We start from the raw sequence: 19425 nt of genomic DNA, 5'->3' as shown, positions 1-19425 counted from the left end.
CTATTACAATAACAACTTTGATCAAAAGCAATGAACTAAATATATGTAATGTTTATGCAAGACCTAACACACCCATTGAAGAATATGCCACTATTATTCAACAAGTCACCGCATATGTCAAACCAATGACTAATCTATGCATTGTAGGCGATTTCAATATTGATATGTCAACAAGAAATGCTAAGAAAGAAAATCTTCAAAAATATATGCAATACCACAACATGAATTACATCACAGAAAAAACACAAAATGTATACAATCCATCAATTGATCACATCTGGACAAACTCAAGTAATATATGTTGTTGTTACAAAGTAGAAGCATACTGGACTGATCACCTTGCTACATTCATAAGGTTCCATACTCCACTCTAGATTGCTAATACATACACAACCAAACACAAAATTAAATAGAAGAACACATACAAGAATGCAAATACATCTTACACCTAAGAGTTTTATGTATCAAAGACAATAACTCTAATATAATGGTATATATTTCAATGTTCTACATTTTTGTGCAGCAAAATAATGGAAGGAAGCAAAAGAACACGAAAGGGAACACATGTCAAGCAAGAGCAAACAACAAAAAGGTACTGAGCTTTTCTCATTTCCAATAACATGAATACCCACATGAAAAATAACAAATCAATACACGAATTTCTAGTATTTGAAGAAATGTTAAATATCAAACCACTACAATACTAAACTAGCACCATAATACTTTGTGCAGGTCAAAACTAGAAAACCCCAATGCAATATCAATTGAAGACTTGAATGCAAGAAAAGCAGGAAACATTTTTGAAGGAGACATACTTGTCGTATATACAGTAACACTGGATAGAGAAAACAAAACACGAGAGGTGCTACGTGCAAACTTGACAGACTCTAAAGGAGAAATGACAATAACTTTGAATGTGACAGGGAACTTAGAACAAGAGTAAAAACACAAGATAGTTCTAGGAACATCCATTATAGTGTCAGGATTTCAACTAGGACACAAAACAACCTTTGACCGTGGAGATTCAGATTGCATCTTGAAGCTCCAAGATTCAAGCACAATTGAAACTATACCGCGACTTTGCTAAGAATACAAATTCATACCAAGCGCCACAATCAAACAGCTACTCACAAGCACAAGTACCTATGCCATTGGTACAATAGGTGCATTAGTAGTTGCAGAACGACAGACTGGCTCCCAATATGTTGTTGACATAAAAGACGAAAATAATGATGATGACAAAGTACAGGTAAAAAACACACTAAATACTTCTTTTTATGCAACATGTATAGTAGTCATGTTCCTATTAAGTACAGAGTTCTAAAAGTAGAAAATAAAACTGTTTTGTCAATTAATAGCTACAAATCAACTCTGCATTCCAAGAAGAATCCATGCAAATAGTAATCCAATTACAAAGAGGTGAGACTCCTACAATGTTGTTTAGAAACATTGTACGACGAAATGACATGGATAGAACATTTTGCACAGAGGTTGCTACATACATCTGTACACTAAAAGACAAGAGAACATTGGATGCCTTGAATGCATTGCTACAAACAACACTGCAGGTAAGCAAACTCAAATAATTCAACACTTCAACTATTAATTAATTCTTACACAAGCTACATTAATATCAAAACATATCTTGCAAGTTGATGGAGTTCTCAAAGTAGCCAACGCATTCACAAATCCATTTCATGCATTTTGTTCCCAATGCAACTTAAAATTTGAGGATTATGAAATGTTAGAAGACAAAACAGCTCATTGCAATAGATGCAATCAAGAAGTTCCATATGTATATTCATTATACCTAAAGACTATCATCACAACTGAAAACAAACAAATTATCCAATCTTCAATAGACAAGTGCATTGTTGAACGACTACTACCAAGCCTAAAAGACACAAAAGTTGAAGACTACAGACAAGACAAATCAAAATTCATCTTTATCCTTCGAGATTTCATCGTCAAAGGTCAATTCACATTAAACCAGAACAATGCCATCAATCATGTTGTGACAAATGGAGATTGAACAATTTCTCAGAACAAAAGGTAAACATGACTAGTCACAAAGTAGCATTTATTTAAAATATTAAAAGCAACTTATTGTGACACATAATCACAATATACTAACATGCACAATATGAAATTTGCAGGTATCATGCATAGCTATAATGACATATCAAGCTATAATTAAGGGTAGTTACAAAAGACACTAGTCAATACAAAGAAAGGTGTACAATCAAACAATGTATACGCATGAGTCTCATACCCAAGTACTCTCTGTGTCATATATGTATAATGAAATAATGTGTATGCATTGATATGCTATAAGACATAGTTTTTCTCTATCAAGTTGCATAGCATAATTGAGTACATGCTTTGCTAATGTAAATTATTATTGAAATAAAATAAAAATTGCATAATTGCATAGTTTGCTTTATCCTACTGCATATCCAAGGTATAAAACACTATCTAAACTGCTACATGTCGCATGCAAAAACTATACTAAGGCAGGAACTTTGACACTTTGCATCCTTGTTGTAGTCGTTATATATATTTGTGATAGGAAAAACTCATAATTATGAAGTACTCCAATGCATATTCATTGCCCATGAATAGTTGTTCACATAAGAAAATTATTTTTTCACAATGCCAAAACATCTAGTTTAAATGAACACCTTATTTTTAAATAAAATAATTACCTAGATGGTTATAACATTTTACAGAAAAAAAAACATATTTTACAATATCATCAAATTTATTTTTTCCTATGTAACATAAATAGGGTCTCACAAATTCAAGGACGAGTCCATATTAACTAATTTGATTATTTTTCTATTTACATATGGATTGGCTATTGACAATATATAATATAAATATGTCAAAATATTATTTCTTACAACAACAATTGAACTCTATTGTTGGACTGCAGAACTACTGAGCTCTCCCCACTTGAAATTAACTTGATGCTCATATAAAAGTATATCAGATAATAATAAATGATGGATGGAATCGTCTGTTATCTTAGGTTTCAAGGCCCTCATATAAATACATATCATCTACATACGATTACACATCGGAGACATTGAGGCCCTCATATATATTGATGTTTGTGCACTATCGGTGACGAGGAATGAAGGCCACAGTTTAGCAATCGATACCACATTGTTTTGAGGAGGAAACAGCATTTGATGTGAAGGGGTCTATCCTAACCCAAAGCAGGGAGAAAATGGATGCGAGGAGAATCGACCAGACGATGACTATTGTAGGCGTACGATTTTGACGTCCCAACAATCCCTTGAGGAAGGGGTAAAGATGGACAATCACCCAGAAAGCGAAAAACAATTTTCCAAATAACGGACCCCATGATTGATAACCACTGTTAATGGCATATGAAACACCTGCTACCACGCCAACAAGGTTTACAACAAGTAGTGTAGTTGGAGGAATAAGAAGAGTAGTCCACTTGAAAACATATAACTCAGCAAACTCGCCATCTTCGTCTGAAGACTTAGATGTAACAGTGAAGTTTGTGTCAATTCCTGCAAGAACTTTCAGTAACCCTTGAAAGACAGCAAATAAATGTGCTGATACACCTCCAATAACCCAGAACTGTTCATTTCTCCACCATTCATCAATTCCAACTGTACTCCAGCGCAACTCTAAAATACCAGTTGCAAAAATAGATATAAAGAGTGAAATGAACCAAAAGCTTGCAAAGTTGCTGATCTGCGCATTCAAGCAAATAGAATCATGTCGAAGTGTCAAAATGGCAAACAACACATTAGAGCAGACTTAGCTACAAATCCATTGACAGTAGCTTACCTCAGGAATGATGAATTTATTTGTAAGAAGACAGACAGCTGGCAGTGTGCAGTATGCAATCAATGGCAAGGAAGTCACTGGATAAACTATTGTGTTGATATATGCCAACCTCTGCAATAGCTTCAACCTTCCACTGTACCCATACCAAATTGGACAATGCCTGCTGAGGAGTATTTCAATGGAACCAAGTGCCCATCGGAGAACTTGATTCAAGCGATCTGAAAGATTGATTGGTGCAGATCCTTTGAATGCAGGACGGGTAGGCATGCAGTAAATTGATATCCAACCTCGAGCATGCATTTTAAATCCAGTCAAAATATCCTCTGTAACTGAACCATAAATCCACCCAATCTGCATATTTAATTTCATATTAGAAAAGACACTACAGCTGCCCCCGAAAAAAGCTTGCATAGGATTTCTTACACAGGCAGATACTTTCTAGATCATTTAAACAGAATCATCCAAGATAGTTCAGGATAAAATGAAATATTAAGCCTCGTCAAGCATAAATACAAATTCCTATTTCATTAAGTGTACCTCTTTTCCCCATTCCGACTTGTCTTCATATCCACAGCTAATAACATGAATAGCTTCTTTCATCAAAGAAGCGGGATTGGCAGACTGAGGAGTGCCACCATCTTCCATTAAAGTTGCTGCAATCAACACTGGTGATTGACCAAATCTTTTCTCTAAGCTCTTCTGGGACATGAGCAATGATTTTTCATCATCGTATCCTGGAATTCATAATGGCAAATGAACCATGTAAAGACATATTAATAATTATTCATCAAAGAATATGAACTAACTTATCTGATTAGGACTCACCTTCCATACCCTCTTCTATGTCCTCCAAACTGAAGATGGAAGCAGTAAATTCAGTTCGCTTGTTTCTCTTCTTCTCGCCATTATTTTTATTTGTTTTCTTGTCTTTCTTCCTGGGGCCACAGCAGCACTTAAAGAAACAGTTTGGTTCAAGGTCCTTTTCTGTCAGCACAGGGTCATAACCATAGAGTGCTTGCCTATTGAAACAACATCCTGTGCCAACATAGACAGGTCCCTGAATTCCATCCAAACCTTTCAAGTTGATCTGCAAAGAATTTTATAAAGTTAATATGCTAGATTATATAGATAGATAGATAGATAGATACACACACACACACTCACACACACACAAAAGATCTTGTAAAAGAAAAATGCTTCATGTTAATCAATGCTCACATCAAAGAAAACTGTGTTACGATTTGCATATCGATCATGCTGATCAATACCATCAAACCTTTGAGGGAATTGCACATAGCATGTTTTCTTTCCAACAACAGGATCCATCAGAAAACACATAGCCTCTCGCAGAGCCTTACTATTGTTTATATAGTGATCACAATCAAGATTCAATAGAAAGGGACCATTCGTAAGGACAGCAGAAACACGAACCTGGCTTCACCAATAAGTGATTATCATTGTTAATAAGATAAACAAGCAGATATTTCAATATTATAAAAAAGGCAACATTAACACTTAGAAAAGTATATACCAATGCATTCATTGCCCCGGCTTTCTTGTGGTGTTGGAAACCAGGCCTCTTTTCACGAGACACATAAACTAAGCGGGGTAGTTCATTTCCATCAATGTCAAGTGCCCCACTGTGACCTAAGAATACCTGAAACGACATGATAAAGAAAGCAATAGAGTAACATGTCACCTTTACAAAATGCTGACAGACACAAAGACAAAAGGCAAAGAAAATGCATTCAAGAGTGCATGCATTACTAATAATCAATGTCCTCGTCAGGTATGACAGAGTGATAATTTAACACCTGAATCATCCCAGGATGATCCCGAGGGTTGTTCCCTGGCCATGGAGTTCCATCTTGCATGGTCCAGCCGTCTTCAGGAACCTTTTGTGCTTTTGCAACAAGAGCATTAATCCGGACCTTGAACTCTTCATACTCCCGCTGAATATAAGAAAAATACAGAATATGTCAACATTATTATGAACTCTATCAATTATCACAACTGGATTAGTAGAACTTACTTTCAGTAAATGATTTGTACTTACCTTCATTGCTCTACGATCTTTCACAAAGGAAGGCTGTACTTTATCCTTCAGATAATCAATCTTTTGGGCAAAGTAGAATTCTGGAGCCCTAGGTTCAATGTTATACTTTTTACAGAATGGAACCCATTTCCTTGAGAACTCTGAAGTTTCAGAAAGGGCTTCAAAAGTTAACATTGCAGACCCATCATCAGATACATAGCATGAAACCTTATGAACAGGATAGTCTACAGAAAGGATTGACAACACAGTATTTGCTGTGACAATGGGAGGCTCCTTGAGAGGGTCCACTGTACTGACAAAAATATCAACAGCAGCTAACTGAGATGGTTCCCCTTCTCTGTCATGCCTGTAGAGTTAAAATAAGGGAGTTAAGATTCCTTGTAAATGTTTCCTTATAAATCATGGGAAAACTTACTCTTGGTAACCTTACATGAGAAGATGCCTGCTTGCATATCCACAAAAGAGATTGTTGGGCTTTGTCAACTATACATCACTAATCATCATCTTCAAAATGTTAAACTAACCTCAAAGCAAGCCTGTCAAGATAAGTTTCCCTGTTGATGGGCATCCATTTAGGAAACTGATCAAGAATCCACGATACAGCGAACCAGATCTCACATATCACTGAGACTAACCACAGTGGATATGCATCATTAACAGGAGTCGTGACTCGGTAGTTAAAGAAAAACCCGAGGATGATAAGTCGGAGAATAATCACAATCCTGTACGGAGTGAGCTTGGAGGAAGAAATAGGGAAACTCCTATGCATAGGTTGTAGTGCCTCATCAACCCTGCCATATAGGTAGGCAGACCAAATTTTAAAATTACTGATCATTCCAAAATTATCCTAGATGAAAAAACATATTGATATACTATTATACAGACATACAATATTGAGATTAACATACAACTAAAAGCATTCCTTTCTTGAATCATATAAATGGACTCTAGAACTAGATATTTATTACTTTAATGTTTTCTGTCTGAACAAGGGATTACCGTTGACAGACAAACACCTGATTACCACAAGTAGACAAGAAAACAACGAATTTCAATAAGGAAAATATTATGGTATGCTAAAACCATATAAATTGACAAAAAAAAAACGTGGAAGCTATTTACCGGTAGAGGGAATGGCAGTGCAAAGTCTCAATGCATGCCTATAGAGCCAGAGATTATGGAAACAGACTGCTATTAAAAGATGAACACACATTAATTTCTTACACCTGTTCACCTAAGAGTAGAACAAATTTGCCAAACAGCTGATAAATCCAATTACCAGCAGAAGGATTGGCATTGCAAAATCTCAATGGGCTCTGCAGGGATGAAGTTATGGGGATATCCAGCACAAAGAGCTCAGCATTAGTTAGGAAGAAAAGCCACTCTTGGATTCTTTCACTGTTCCACGTGCCAAAATTGGGAAAAAAAAAAACTGTACATTTTCGGATAAAACTTTAAATTACTCCAAAACACGAGTTCACAAAAAGCTTCCAATCTGATGCATTTACGAAAGCATGCTTCTTCAGAAGTTTAGAAATATTGATGACTCTTAGTTCAGCACAGATGCTCAAATTTGTCAGGTTTGGATAATCTGATACAAATTTATTTCCAGGCTCTTTAAGATGCTATATAGATTACATAAAAAGTTGGAAAAAATGTTAAAGAGAAACTGAAGCAAATCTTTAATTTTGGGGACAATTTTTAATTTATCCAGTTGAAAAATATTATGCATTAAAATCTCCCCCACTTACAGTGGTAGTCCTTCCCCATTCGATCCAGTACCCTCCATATCTCCTTTCCCATCAGCATACCGGCCACCACTAGTCATTTGCAGCATACTCTTCTCTTGTTTCAGTTTCCACCTTTCTACTCTTTCCTTCCAATCCACATTTCCAAGTCCATAGGAATTCAAATCCTTTGAAGGATCCACAATTCTCACTTGAACTATAAAAAAATATCATAAACATTCACAGGACATTTCAGTTTGATCCATTAATAAAATTAAAGCCTCAAATAAAGAGAGTATTCCAATTCTACTGCATACTGCATTATGGACAGGATTGCCCATAAACAAATTAAATACCTGGCTGATTTGGATCAGCATAAGAGAACGAATGAACTCGCTTTCCACCTGCACTACCATTTGGAGCCCCATGCTCAGAAGACGCATCAGTAAATTCTCCAGAGACCTTCACAAAAAGAAAAGTGATTATTATCACCTCTGGACAAAAAACAGGGCTAGACCACTGAGACATTAGACCACAGTGGATAATGCTATTATTATTGCACTGTGCTCCTGGATACGACTGTGTCGAATCCATTTGCATCAATGTTTTTTATTTTCATTCCTTGATCCATCAATTTCTTTCTACAGCTCTCTCATCTTGATGATGCATCATTGAGTGTGATTCAAAACATTGATGCAAATAAATTATATGCTAGATGGTAGACCTATTACAGTTTAAAACTTTAATCCCACAGTTTTCAAATACATTCCCCAACTCTAGACAAACACCATACAGCGAGCTTAAACTTAACAAATTCAAACATGGCAAATATAAAATATCAGAATCCATGATATGATGATATCATAACAAGCTTCTGGTAAAAACAGTTTATGTCTAGTACCATTGACTGATCCATCATCAGGATTAAAAAAATTGTTGTAGTGATGGATCATGGAGTGTGATCAAGAATACCGATGACATTAAGTGCACCAAGTTTTTCACCAGCAGCTTGTTATTAAATGCAAATAACACATATTCAGCCCATCTGATTATATAATTAGCTAAATATACGAAACAAGTGCATTTACTAATTTTACTACTCTGAAACCTGCACTAATTGCGAGCTCCAATGACAATTTCCAGCATCGAAAATGAAGGTGACTATCACATATTCTTCAGCAGGCACTAGAAATCATACCTGTTGCCCATTAGTTAGATATGGAACTTTAGAATGAGGCTCTTGTCTGGAAGATGTAGCTGAATCAAATTCCTCTCCTCCTCTGCCATACATCTGCCACTGCATCACTGCTTCAGGTCTCTCCTGCTTCATATTATTTTGCACCTGAGAGTAGTTGAACTCATTCTCTAGATCATCAACATCATCTTCTTCGTCATCACCTTCCACCCTGGGACTGCCTGTCAACAATAACAAAAAGAAACAAGATAGAAAAGCTCCAGGAGCAAAATGACCAACTTTCATTATCTATCATACTTCACCAAAGTTGACTCTTGCATGTATATAATCTCTCTCAAATATAGGGTTTTAGATTCAAAAATATCACAGAGCATCCGCTAACCTTTGTGCCTCTTGTATCTGGTCTTGCACTGAGGACAGGACTTGTTTCCTTCTTTACGCTCATATTCATAACAGGGTCTGCAAACTGGAAATGCACATTCATTGCAGGCTACAAAGAGCTCCCCATCAGCTATCACCCCAACATTATCTCCACAAATATGACACTTTTGGACATCCAAATCTTTCAGAGGCTTTGCCTGCATGCCCATGTCCACCTCTCATCAAGAACATGGTATAGACCTGCCGGTTGACTAGTTTGTTTGCCTAACCAGGAAAAACTATTTTTCCAATTTTCCATTACTCCCAATTTTATTAATAAAGAAGCACTAGTTTATAAGACCCTCATCAAATGATTAGAAACACTACAAAAAAGAAGGTACTCAGATTCAAAGGAGATTGATAACAGTCTTCAGTAATGAAAGAGATCTGCTTTTTACATCTGTCCACACTTAACCAAACTATGGGAACAAAGAAACAATGGATTGATAATTTACACCCTTCCTGGTGCTTTACACAACCACCAGAAGCTTCCATGAACAAACTAAAGTTAACTAAAACAAACCTATCACAGGAACATGTTTTGGGGGAAAATATTGATTTAGAATTTGAGTAACATGGTTAAAAACCCAACATTCTCATCTTCCACGAGCAAATATATAGAGCTAGCTTTTCATCAAGAAGATTCTGAAGCACACATATTTAAGAAAAAACTAGGAGATAAATTCTATACAAAGTCAAATTGTGATATTGCTATCTAAATTCAACTATGTAGTTTTTGGGTCAAACTTGTTGACACGTGTTTCATGAGTAGTGGTTCACAAGAACCCATCTCTTATGAGAATGAATGGACACTCAACACTCATTGCATCTAGTTGATGCTCACAAAGATGAACCACCGGGACTTCTCTGGAGGTCACCCTTTCACAATATTACTCCAGCTGAAGCATGCTTAGTTTCCTTCAAGGTTAAGCCCACTTTTCTTCCAACCGCACTTAGTTTCCTCCAAGGTTAAGCCCACTTTGCTTCCAACCAACGTTGCAAGCAAAGTGTGCCTAACCTTGGAGGAAACTAAGCATGCCTGAGCTGGAGTAATACTGAGATGGGGGACCTCCCAGGAAGTCCCGACAATTCATCTCTGTAAGCATCTACTAGATGCAATGAGTGTTGAGTTTCCATTCATTCTCATGAGAGATGGGTTCTTGTGAACCCCAATTGCAAGCAAAGTGTTTTTAACCTAAAGTGAAACTAAGCACACTTGAGCTGGAGTAGTACTAGGATGGGTGACCTCCCAGAAAGTCCAGGCGATTCATCTCTGTGAGCATCATCTAGATGCAATGAGTGTTGAGTGTCCATTCATTCTCATGAGAGATGGATTCTTGTAAACTACTCATGAAACATGGGTTAATGGGTTTGACTCAAAATCTACATAGTTGAATCCTAGTAGCAATATAGGTTGCAAGCAAAGTAGGCTTAACCTTGGAGGAAACTTTGTGGTTAAGCACGCTTGAGCTGAAGTGGCACTGGGATGGGTGAGCTCCCAGGAAGTCCCAAGGCAACACCTCTGTGAACATCACCTAGATGCAATGTGTGTTGAATGTTCCATTCATTCTCGTAAGAGATGGGTTCTTGTGAACCACAACTCATCAAATATGGGTCAATGAGTTTGACTAAAAAACTTCATTGTTGAATCCTGATAGTAAGTTCACAATGTTAAACTATTACTAAGACATTTCAATAAAGTGATCAATCTTCTGCTTCTCCAGTATGTTCTCGCATATAATTTCACAAGTTCATAATTTACAGATCCATATTACAAATGCTTCCTCACATATTGCTAGTCAAGGATAACCACCAAGAAAGGGAATATCTTAAAATTGCAATAAGACAATTCTCAAGCACACTCCTAATTGGATGTGTAGGAGTACTGATCAATCTTTTGCTTCTTCAGCATGTTCTCGAACACATTACTCCAAGTACACAACTTGGCAGATCTACCTCCCAAATGTGTCCTCCAATATAAGTGGAGAATAACCAATGAGGACAGTTATAAAAAACAGTGTTACCAGATTTACTGGACCCATTGTAGTAAAAAAGAGAGATTAATGGTATAACTATAAGCTAAGGCAGTTCAAAGGGAGATCTACCATCAAAGATGTATTTATAGTTCAAAAGCTAATTGGATGCTGAAGATGTCATACCCCACCATTACCAACATCACAGCATGCAAATTGCAACCAAAAGATTCTGGGTGACAAGCACAGCAATTGCCTTTAGGAAGCAATAGTAAATAATATTCATCAATGCTGGGTGACAATTCCTTGGGTAATAAAGGCAGGGACGGCATTAATTATCTTAACCCAGTTATGGGCAACAATCCTTGGAATGACACAATTAGCAAGGGTAGCCATAGCAACATAATTAAGGAACATTACCTTCAGTAAAAGACAGTAAAGAGTAGTGCTTAAAATTTGATAGAAAGTCATGTCTCTTAGAAAAGAGATCTCCATTCAATGGGGTGTACCTCTTCGCTAGGACATAGAGGTATAAATAGAAACAAAATTTATTGGGAAAGAGGTGTGAAGGGAGAACTACAAAACAAGAAGACAATTGAAAAAGCAACTGCAATAAACATTATTGTCAACCACAACACTGATTTGAGATAAGTTTCAAGTATTTTATTAGATTAGGAATACCGAATAAATAGATGCATAGATATACCTTGCTAAAATTATTGATCATTGTGAGTAATCTAAATGTTTCTCTTTGTAATAAATATATAATAGTAGATTTGTATAATACTCCATCTTGAATTTTTAGGAACAATGGATCGCAAATAGGAAGGATGAAGGGAGATCAGTCTTCCAGGTTCATCATCATGGGCCTGGGGATAGAGTGGAACGGGAATTCTTCTGTGTTTCTGAGCTTTATCTAGGTGGACAGACAGCATCCAAGATGAAGGTGGGAGATGGAAGGGCAACCCATCTTCCATGCTCTCTCAATATAAGGGCCACCAACCTTGACATTGTGGTTTGCAAACATTCAAATGAATTCCTAATGAGATTATTATAGGAATATACTTTGGAATGACTAATGCCTTATATGGATTTTATTATGAATGATGTTTATGTCATATCATGATGCCCACTAATCCTTAGTAAAATAGATGTTATCCTGGATTATGTTTTAATGTCAATTTCTAGTGACTAATATTGAGTGCTAACATAGAACGGGAATTCTCTTATAAGGGACATTTCAACTGATAAATTTATTTTTTTAATTGCATCACATTTCTTATTTTTTTTATTAAAGTTGTGATTTCAGGGCAAACTTCAGGAATATCCCACATAGGGACATTACACAAGAAAAAATGATCATAACCTCTGCTTCCTCAATATGCTCTCAAATGCAATGCCACAAGTCGAACATGACAAATCCACCTGCCAGGCATCCTGCAGTATTACTGATGGAGGATTGCCTACTAAGAAGGGCATTATATAAGTTATATTGTATCTTCCTTGAGTGCACATCCAAAGGAGTAAAATTGCACTTTGGGACTTCTAGAACATGTCATCATAAAAGTGTTTTCTGGGCAACTATTGATTCAGTGTTTCAACCGAAAACAAATACTTTTGCATTTCTTCTGTATGTTCTCAAGTGCCATAAGTCCACAACTAGATAAATCCAAAGACCAAGGGTTTCCTCAAGTACTGCTAGTGAAGGATATCATGCAAGGAATGAGATAAATTCTAATACACTAGTTTAGCTGCCTAGCAATCTTTAAAGCTATCTATTGTTGAGATTTTGAGGCTTACTAAGCATGTCCATAAGAGAGAAATTCTGTGGACGCTCTTATATGGGTACTTCAGTAAAACAATCAGTCTTGTATCCTCCAAGCACATTCTCAATTGTGAAATAATCTTAGTCAGATGAATACATTCTCACTTGCAATATCATAGCTCCACAAATTGACAGATCCACCTGCCTCAACTGTCCTCCACTAATACGGGCAGAAGAAACCCAACAAAGAAAATCATAAAAACTCATGCCAGTCCTTCTCAACCCAATAACCAAAGAAGCGGCATTAGAACTTCGAACCAAAAAGCTCATGACAGGAATCCATCATAAAGATGTTTCAAGGCAAAACAACCAATTAGCTACCTCAATACAATAATCTGTCATCTTAGTCCTCTACTTCTTTAGTATGCTCTCAAATGGAATATTAGATGACATACCTAAGCTGGCCTCTTTCAAACCAATATAAGAAAGAAGCAAGACTGACACTACAGCCTTCTAGGAAGTCAGACGAGATATGAAATGAAAACAAAAAGAAAAATGTACTGAGTGAAAAACTAAATGATAGATTTCATTGAATAAAAAACAGCGTAAATACAGATCACAAAAATGAACTTTCAGTTCAGTTTCATATGACTGTTCAGTTCATCTTCAAGATGATTCAGATTCTAAAACTACACAAGTACTATTTATAAAATATTTCATCCCTGCATTTATCCATAGGGGTTATAGTGAGACTAAGCATGCCTCCAAATTTTCAAATTTCACTAGTTGATAAAGAATTGGACAATGGATCAACTTGACACTACCATCTTTCACATGATACCAAATTAAATGCAGTTTGGTATTGTTGTGCTTGGTTTGGTTGGGAATAAGTTAATAACCAGATTCCTTGCCATCTCAATTGCAGAAGTGTTGTTGAACATAAGTGTTGTTCATAAAACCTGATTTCTTGCAATTCCTCAAGAACCCTTCTGAGCCACAATAAATCTGTCAAACATGAGTGGTGTTGATAAAACCTAATTTTCTTGCAATTCCTCAAGAAACCTTCTGATGCACAATAAATCTCTAGTTGCTCCTAAAGCTACTATATATTTTGCCGCTTTTGAAGAAAGAAGCAACTCTAAATTATTCTGACTTCCAACTGATGACTGCTCATCCAAAATTCACCAAGAACCCTGAAGTATATTCTATAGTCTAAATTTGAATATCCAACTAGTTTGAAATACATACCTTGGTGTAATGAAGCCCAAAATTCTGAGTTCCCTCCAAATTTGAAGAACCCTCTTTGTTGCTAGCTAGTGACTATTTCTCATCTTTTGCATGAATCTAGAGAGAATAACAACAGAAAGAAAAAGTCTAGCCTACTTGTGGTTACATAGATCAAACTTCCAAAGGACTATCTGCACTTGGTCACAAATTCAAACTTTTCAATATCAACTCGTGTCAATCTCAGATTTTATTCCATGGGTGTGCTGAGCGATTTATAGTCTACCGTACCAAATTTGCTCAAAAGTTCACTGATATACTTCTGTAATGTAAAGAAAATGTTCTTGTATTTTTTAATCACTTCCATGACCAATTAGTAATGACGATGACCCAGATCTATCATTTCAAAAGCTTTCAACAGTTCCATTTTTCATTATTTTCTATTATGAACAAATCATCCACATGTACAACTATGTCTACAACTGTTTTGTCAACTATCTTTTCAAAAAGAGTTAAATGTTGAAATTCAAAATGATTGAAATTTATGCTCAAAAGGTGCTTCGTGAGCTTTTCAAACCAAGCACACGAGGCTTGTTTGAAATCATAAAACGATCTCACCAACTTACAAACTGTGTTCTCAATCCTCAACTACAAAACTTTATAGCTGAGACCTGTAAATTGTCTATTTCAGATACCCATTAAAAGGGTAATTTTGACGTCAATTTAACGAACTTTACATCCATTTTGTGCTTCCATAGCCAACAATACCCAAATGGTGATCCATTGTGCTGTAGGTGCAAAAGTTTTCTCATAGTTTATCTCTTTCTTTTTGAGCATACACTTTTGCAACTAACCCTGCTTTCTGTTTTTCAAGTGAGCATTTTCTTCTGATTATTACCTCTCTATCATCTAGGAACATGAAGTAGCATTTTTGTCAAATGAGCATTAAAGAAAAGAAGTCTTGTTTCAGTTGAGGAAGGTATAGGACATTGTGGAGAATGAAATCTGTAAGTCTAGGTGGCTTGAGTCAAATTGTTCCTTTTTCCTTGAGGTTGCAAACTTCACGTATCTACAAAATATAGGAGCCCACATCTTTCTTTGTTAAACTCCTCAAAGAAGTCTATTCAGAAAGTTATGTAGTGTGGTACTCATATCTTAGACCCAAGCACCATACAAAGATGAATGTTTAGAGCCCTAATTGACATCATTTAATATGTAAAGCACATATTCACTTGCATGCTAACTCAAGTTTGATTCTAAGATTTTCTTCTTTTCTGCATTTGTTTCCTTCTATTTTTAATAGACCTTAATCTTAAACCAGGGTGCTATCCTTTCATGGGTTTCATGACTCCCTTTTCTGCCAAAACAATTAGACAAACAAATGTTTTACTCATTTTTTCTTCTCGTGGTGTTGAAAATTCAATGTGCCACAAGTCCCTCCCACCCCCACCTCCAAAAAACGCAATGTTCCCAAAAGCAAGGATGGGGGTGAGATGTCTGTGAGAAGCAAGAATGAAGTGAAGACATCCATCCAATGCAACTAGGACATAGGAAACGTCCCCAAGACATCAGGGATGCAAGCATGTCTCTAGCAACACCCAACAGTCCTTGAGTGTCTGAAGGACACTAAGAAGTCTCCATCTTGAGATGTAAAAACACGTTTTTTTAAATGCTTGTGGACCTTAAAAAGTGCCTTTTTTTCATTAGTGATGATCTTCACTCACTCCTCTTTTCTCGAAAACAAAATTTCTCCATCATTGGTTTTTATAATTTAAATTCAATGTCCACTGTTTATTTTAAATTTCTTTGGCTGAAACTTGCCTGTAAAGAGAGTTCAGCCACCTGATGCGATGTAGAGCTAAAGAAACCAACAGTGCTTGATATATGTACAACAAGAGTCCAGCAGTCCAATGTGATGTAGAGCCAAAGGAACCAACACAGATTGATGAGGATGTTAGAACTTCAGATGCAAGGCCGGTTGGTGTTAGTTTGGCAGAGCTTGACCATGACAAGTCCAGTAGTTGTAGCGATCACCAAAAGTTTTGGGCTGATTAGAAGCTTCCCTTCACCACAATTTAACATTTTGTATTTATTTTCACGGATGACCCTGTAGCATGGCGATATGTCAAAAACCCCATTTTCACAAAGTCAGATGTTCAATCCCCCAACCCATTTGGTGTGTCACCACAATTTAACAGTTTTACTGATTATTGGCGCTAACAGTTTTATTGATTATTGGCGCTAACTGTTGACCTTGTTGGATTGCATGTGGAGTGATAAGGAGATGGATTGGAGGGATAAGGAGGTAGAGTGATAAGGAGACGAGTTGGAGAGATAAGGGTTGTTGTTTGACTATGGTTGATCGCTTGGTAGGCGCAAATCTTGTCGGACATTGCCAAGGAGTTAATGTTGGCTGCATGATTTTAATCTAGGAAGGTGTTAATGCCTCTGTCAAATAAATGGATGAATGAATGAGATACCTCAGGGATGGAGTACCCCGGATGTGATCCCACTCGATTACCAATTAAAAAGCAGTTTGTATTTATTTTCAAATCATGCTACTCAATCTAATCATCTTTATGATGTTTTTGATGTAATAGAAATCTTCAATTTTACATATGCATCTTCAAATTTTATTTACTATTCAAGTATTTAAAATTTTAGTGCTTAGCATTTGCAATTTTACTATTTTTACTAATTGCCAAAGTTACATTTGAAATGTAATCGTTATACATCTTTTTACAACTAGTTTGTCAAGTACTATATGTATATCAGCACTGCACCTTCGCAGCCGCTCCCCAAACCTAGGCCCTTAGTCCCACCATCTCCAAAACCTATCCCCCTGTCTGAAATCTCTGTGGAACACTGATTAATTTTGCCAATTCTCTACCTACTCCTTTCCCTCTTTCATTTCCTTTATTTTTGGAAGGTGGATCCTTATTGGAAGATTTGCATTTTTTATGAGCATAGAAAATATATTCTCCTCTGGTTTTAATTTTCCACAGTTGAAGCTTGGATATCTGAAGCAAACATAGTATCCAATAGTGTGTTGCACATTTGACAAAAAACCTCTCCACCAACTGAGGCCCTCATCAAGGCCAATACCTTAGAGATTTTATGTTTCCAAATTTGTTTTTCTGCAACGGCTATTAGTTTGATAAGTTGTCAGTCTCCATCACAAGATTTAAACTGCAAATCATTGAATATCAAAGTATAATCAATTTGCCTAGACCATTTTTAACAGGTGTCCTTTCCAATTAGTGTTGTACTAACAACTGATGTGGTAGAATGAACTTTGTTGTCAATGGGATGAAATTGCTTCTTACTGCTTGAAAAGTTAACCTTTTTGAGCGTAACGCTAGACTGCCATGCCAAGCCTCTCAATATGCTCACCATTCCAATATACTCATCAATATTTGGAAGAAACCCATCTTTCATACTATTTACTTTAGGAATGTTAAAGCACATGAAAACAGAGAGATACGAGGCACACAAGAAACACGTAATAAAAAACTTTAAATTATCCAATAACACCTGTTTAGAAACAATTCGTTGTTGTAATTATATTAGATATTAGATGCTGTGCAACAGTTTGACTAAACAAGAACCAAAGGCATCATGCATAGCAAACGCTGCAATTTGTTCTAGCCTTGCAAAGATTCCTTCGATTTCGTAATTTTCCAAATAACTTTGAAGTTATTTTTCAATATTTTAATTACGCCATAAAAATATCTTCTCAATAAACCATATATCCAATCAAGTGTTTTTCCAACATTTGAATCAAAGTTATCAAAATTTATGATTGCTTGATTTTTGCAAGTCACAAGCAAGGGTTTTATGCAGCGCACTGTTAGAACCACAAAAGGAGTCTAGATTTCTTTTTCAGGACGCAGATTTTAGACATGCGAAGCATATCTATCATAGAACTAGTGGTATTCTAGACAGTGACTAGAACCAAAATTTCGATGTGGAAAAAATTAAGTACATGCTTCAGTGTTGTCTCATACTTCAGTAATTTCTCAAACGCAAAGCCACGAGCCCATCAAATTGGCAGATCTCCACTTGTGATATTCCCGTCAGGATTCAACAGTGTAATTTTTGAGTAAAACTCATTGACTTGGATCTCCACTTACCAAGGATGTCCTATAGCATTACTAGTGGAGAATACTCTAAATGAAAAGGACTATTTCACAAAAACTACGCAACAATCAAAGAAAATACCTTATCGGAAGTTTCAACAACTGCTTCTTTTAAATAGGCTAACTTAAGCTGCTGAGCAAGGCAAACAAACACTATGATGCCCTTCCCCGCACCCCGCTACAATCCTGCCCTCAAGTCGTGGTATCTAGAGTAGATATAAAGGAGGCTGCTACGTGGGTTCTACGGCAACATGGATACAATCTTTGGTTTCTGAATTACGCTGCTAAATGTAATATCATAAGTAAATTCAGCATTCAAATATAAAAGCCCAGTTGCAAAAACAGTCTCAAGCTCACTAGACATTTTAATCACACAAATTTAACGCTTTCCAACATAAAATCTTGAGATGTGGAGTGAATGCCAGAAATTCCACTCTCGGTATAATTCATTGAGCAAATTTCCTACCGATAACAAGGGTTTAAGGGAAGAAAAAGAAATCAGAATGGCGTAATCCAAGGAAAAATCGCTTACACCAACTTCTAGATCGTGGCGAATCAGAACAAGCTCATTCCTATTATGAGATCCTGCGACCATGCCAGAGCTGACCTCCATTCTTGATGTGGCTGAGAATTCAGTCGAACTACTTCAGCCAAATCACATAGCCATATTTATGGTATACTTTAGCCCTCGTCTATTGATATACATTTATGTCCACGCTGCACCCAATAAACGCCTGGCCAAAACCAGTCCTGTGAAGCTGCAAAATTATCACCAAGAAAGGTAAGTCACTCGTGGCCTATGCTTCGGGGTCATACCTGCATTTGAACTCTTCTTTCAATAAATTCCGTGGTCATCAAATAGAGTATTGTAAAGCGAATTGATGGTTTTGCCGATGATAAACCAGTGGTCCAGTAATCGTACCTATTATCCACCTGGCGCGTTGATAGGTGGGTATAATGAGTATATTGCACACAAATACGAAATTTGAAGGACACATACTGTCACATCCATTAAACATGTTTAAGGGTACACTCCAGGTGTCCATTGGGTAGTATTCAATGGAGCAATATCTGTCGTGACCATTATTTGGGTGTTGA

The 19425-nt window shown here is 36.5% G+C and overlaps 1 protein-coding gene across 1 annotated transcript; it reads right to left on the bottom strand.

Moving 5' to 3' along the window:
- Positions 1–2817: 2817 nt before the first annotated feature.
- On the bottom strand, positions 2818–19197 carry LOC149531624 (putative cellulose synthase A catalytic subunit 1 [UDP-forming]). Its single transcript, XM_089808463.1, has 14 exons — positions 18860–19197; positions 9189–9384; positions 8810–9027; positions 7968–8073; positions 7636–7828; positions 6409–6675; positions 5885–6230; positions 5643–5780; positions 5360–5485; positions 5047–5259; positions 4654–4915; positions 4366–4562; positions 3829–4179; positions 2818–3732 (listed from the first exon to the last, which is right to left on the bottom strand). Exons 1-14 carry the CDS (start codon positions 18938–18940, stop codon positions 3151–3153), a joined length of 3276 nt encoding a protein of 1091 aa, XP_089664589.1. The 5' UTR covers positions 18941–19197; the 3' UTR covers positions 2818–3150.
- Between the last annotated feature and the right edge of the window lie 228 nt (positions 19198–19425).

Source organism: Cupressus sempervirens, chromosome 11, assembly GCF_028749045.1.
Source record: "Cupressus sempervirens isolate cs-2001-9-10 chromosome 11, ASM2874904v1, whole genome shotgun sequence".
NCBI classification, from domain to species: Eukaryota; Viridiplantae; Streptophyta; class Pinopsida; order Cupressales; family Cupressaceae; genus Cupressus; species Cupressus sempervirens.
This window is presented reverse-complemented; position numbering and strand designations above follow the sequence as displayed.

Excerpts from the sequence above, each read along its gene's own strand:
- LOC149531624 (XM_089808463.1), bottom strand. The coding sequence starts at position 18,940 with ATGGAGGTCAGCTCTGGCATGGTCGCAGGATCTCATAATAGGAATGAG. Across the intron at positions 5,781-5,884 it reads AAGATCGTAGAGCAATGAAG|CGGGAGTATGAAGAGTTCAA; the intron begins GTAAGTACAAAT and ends TCTTATATTCAG. Across the intron at positions 5,486-5,642 it reads ATCATCCTGGGATGATTCAG|GTATTCTTAGGTCACAGTGG; the intron begins GTGTTAAATTAT and ends ATGTCGTTTCAG.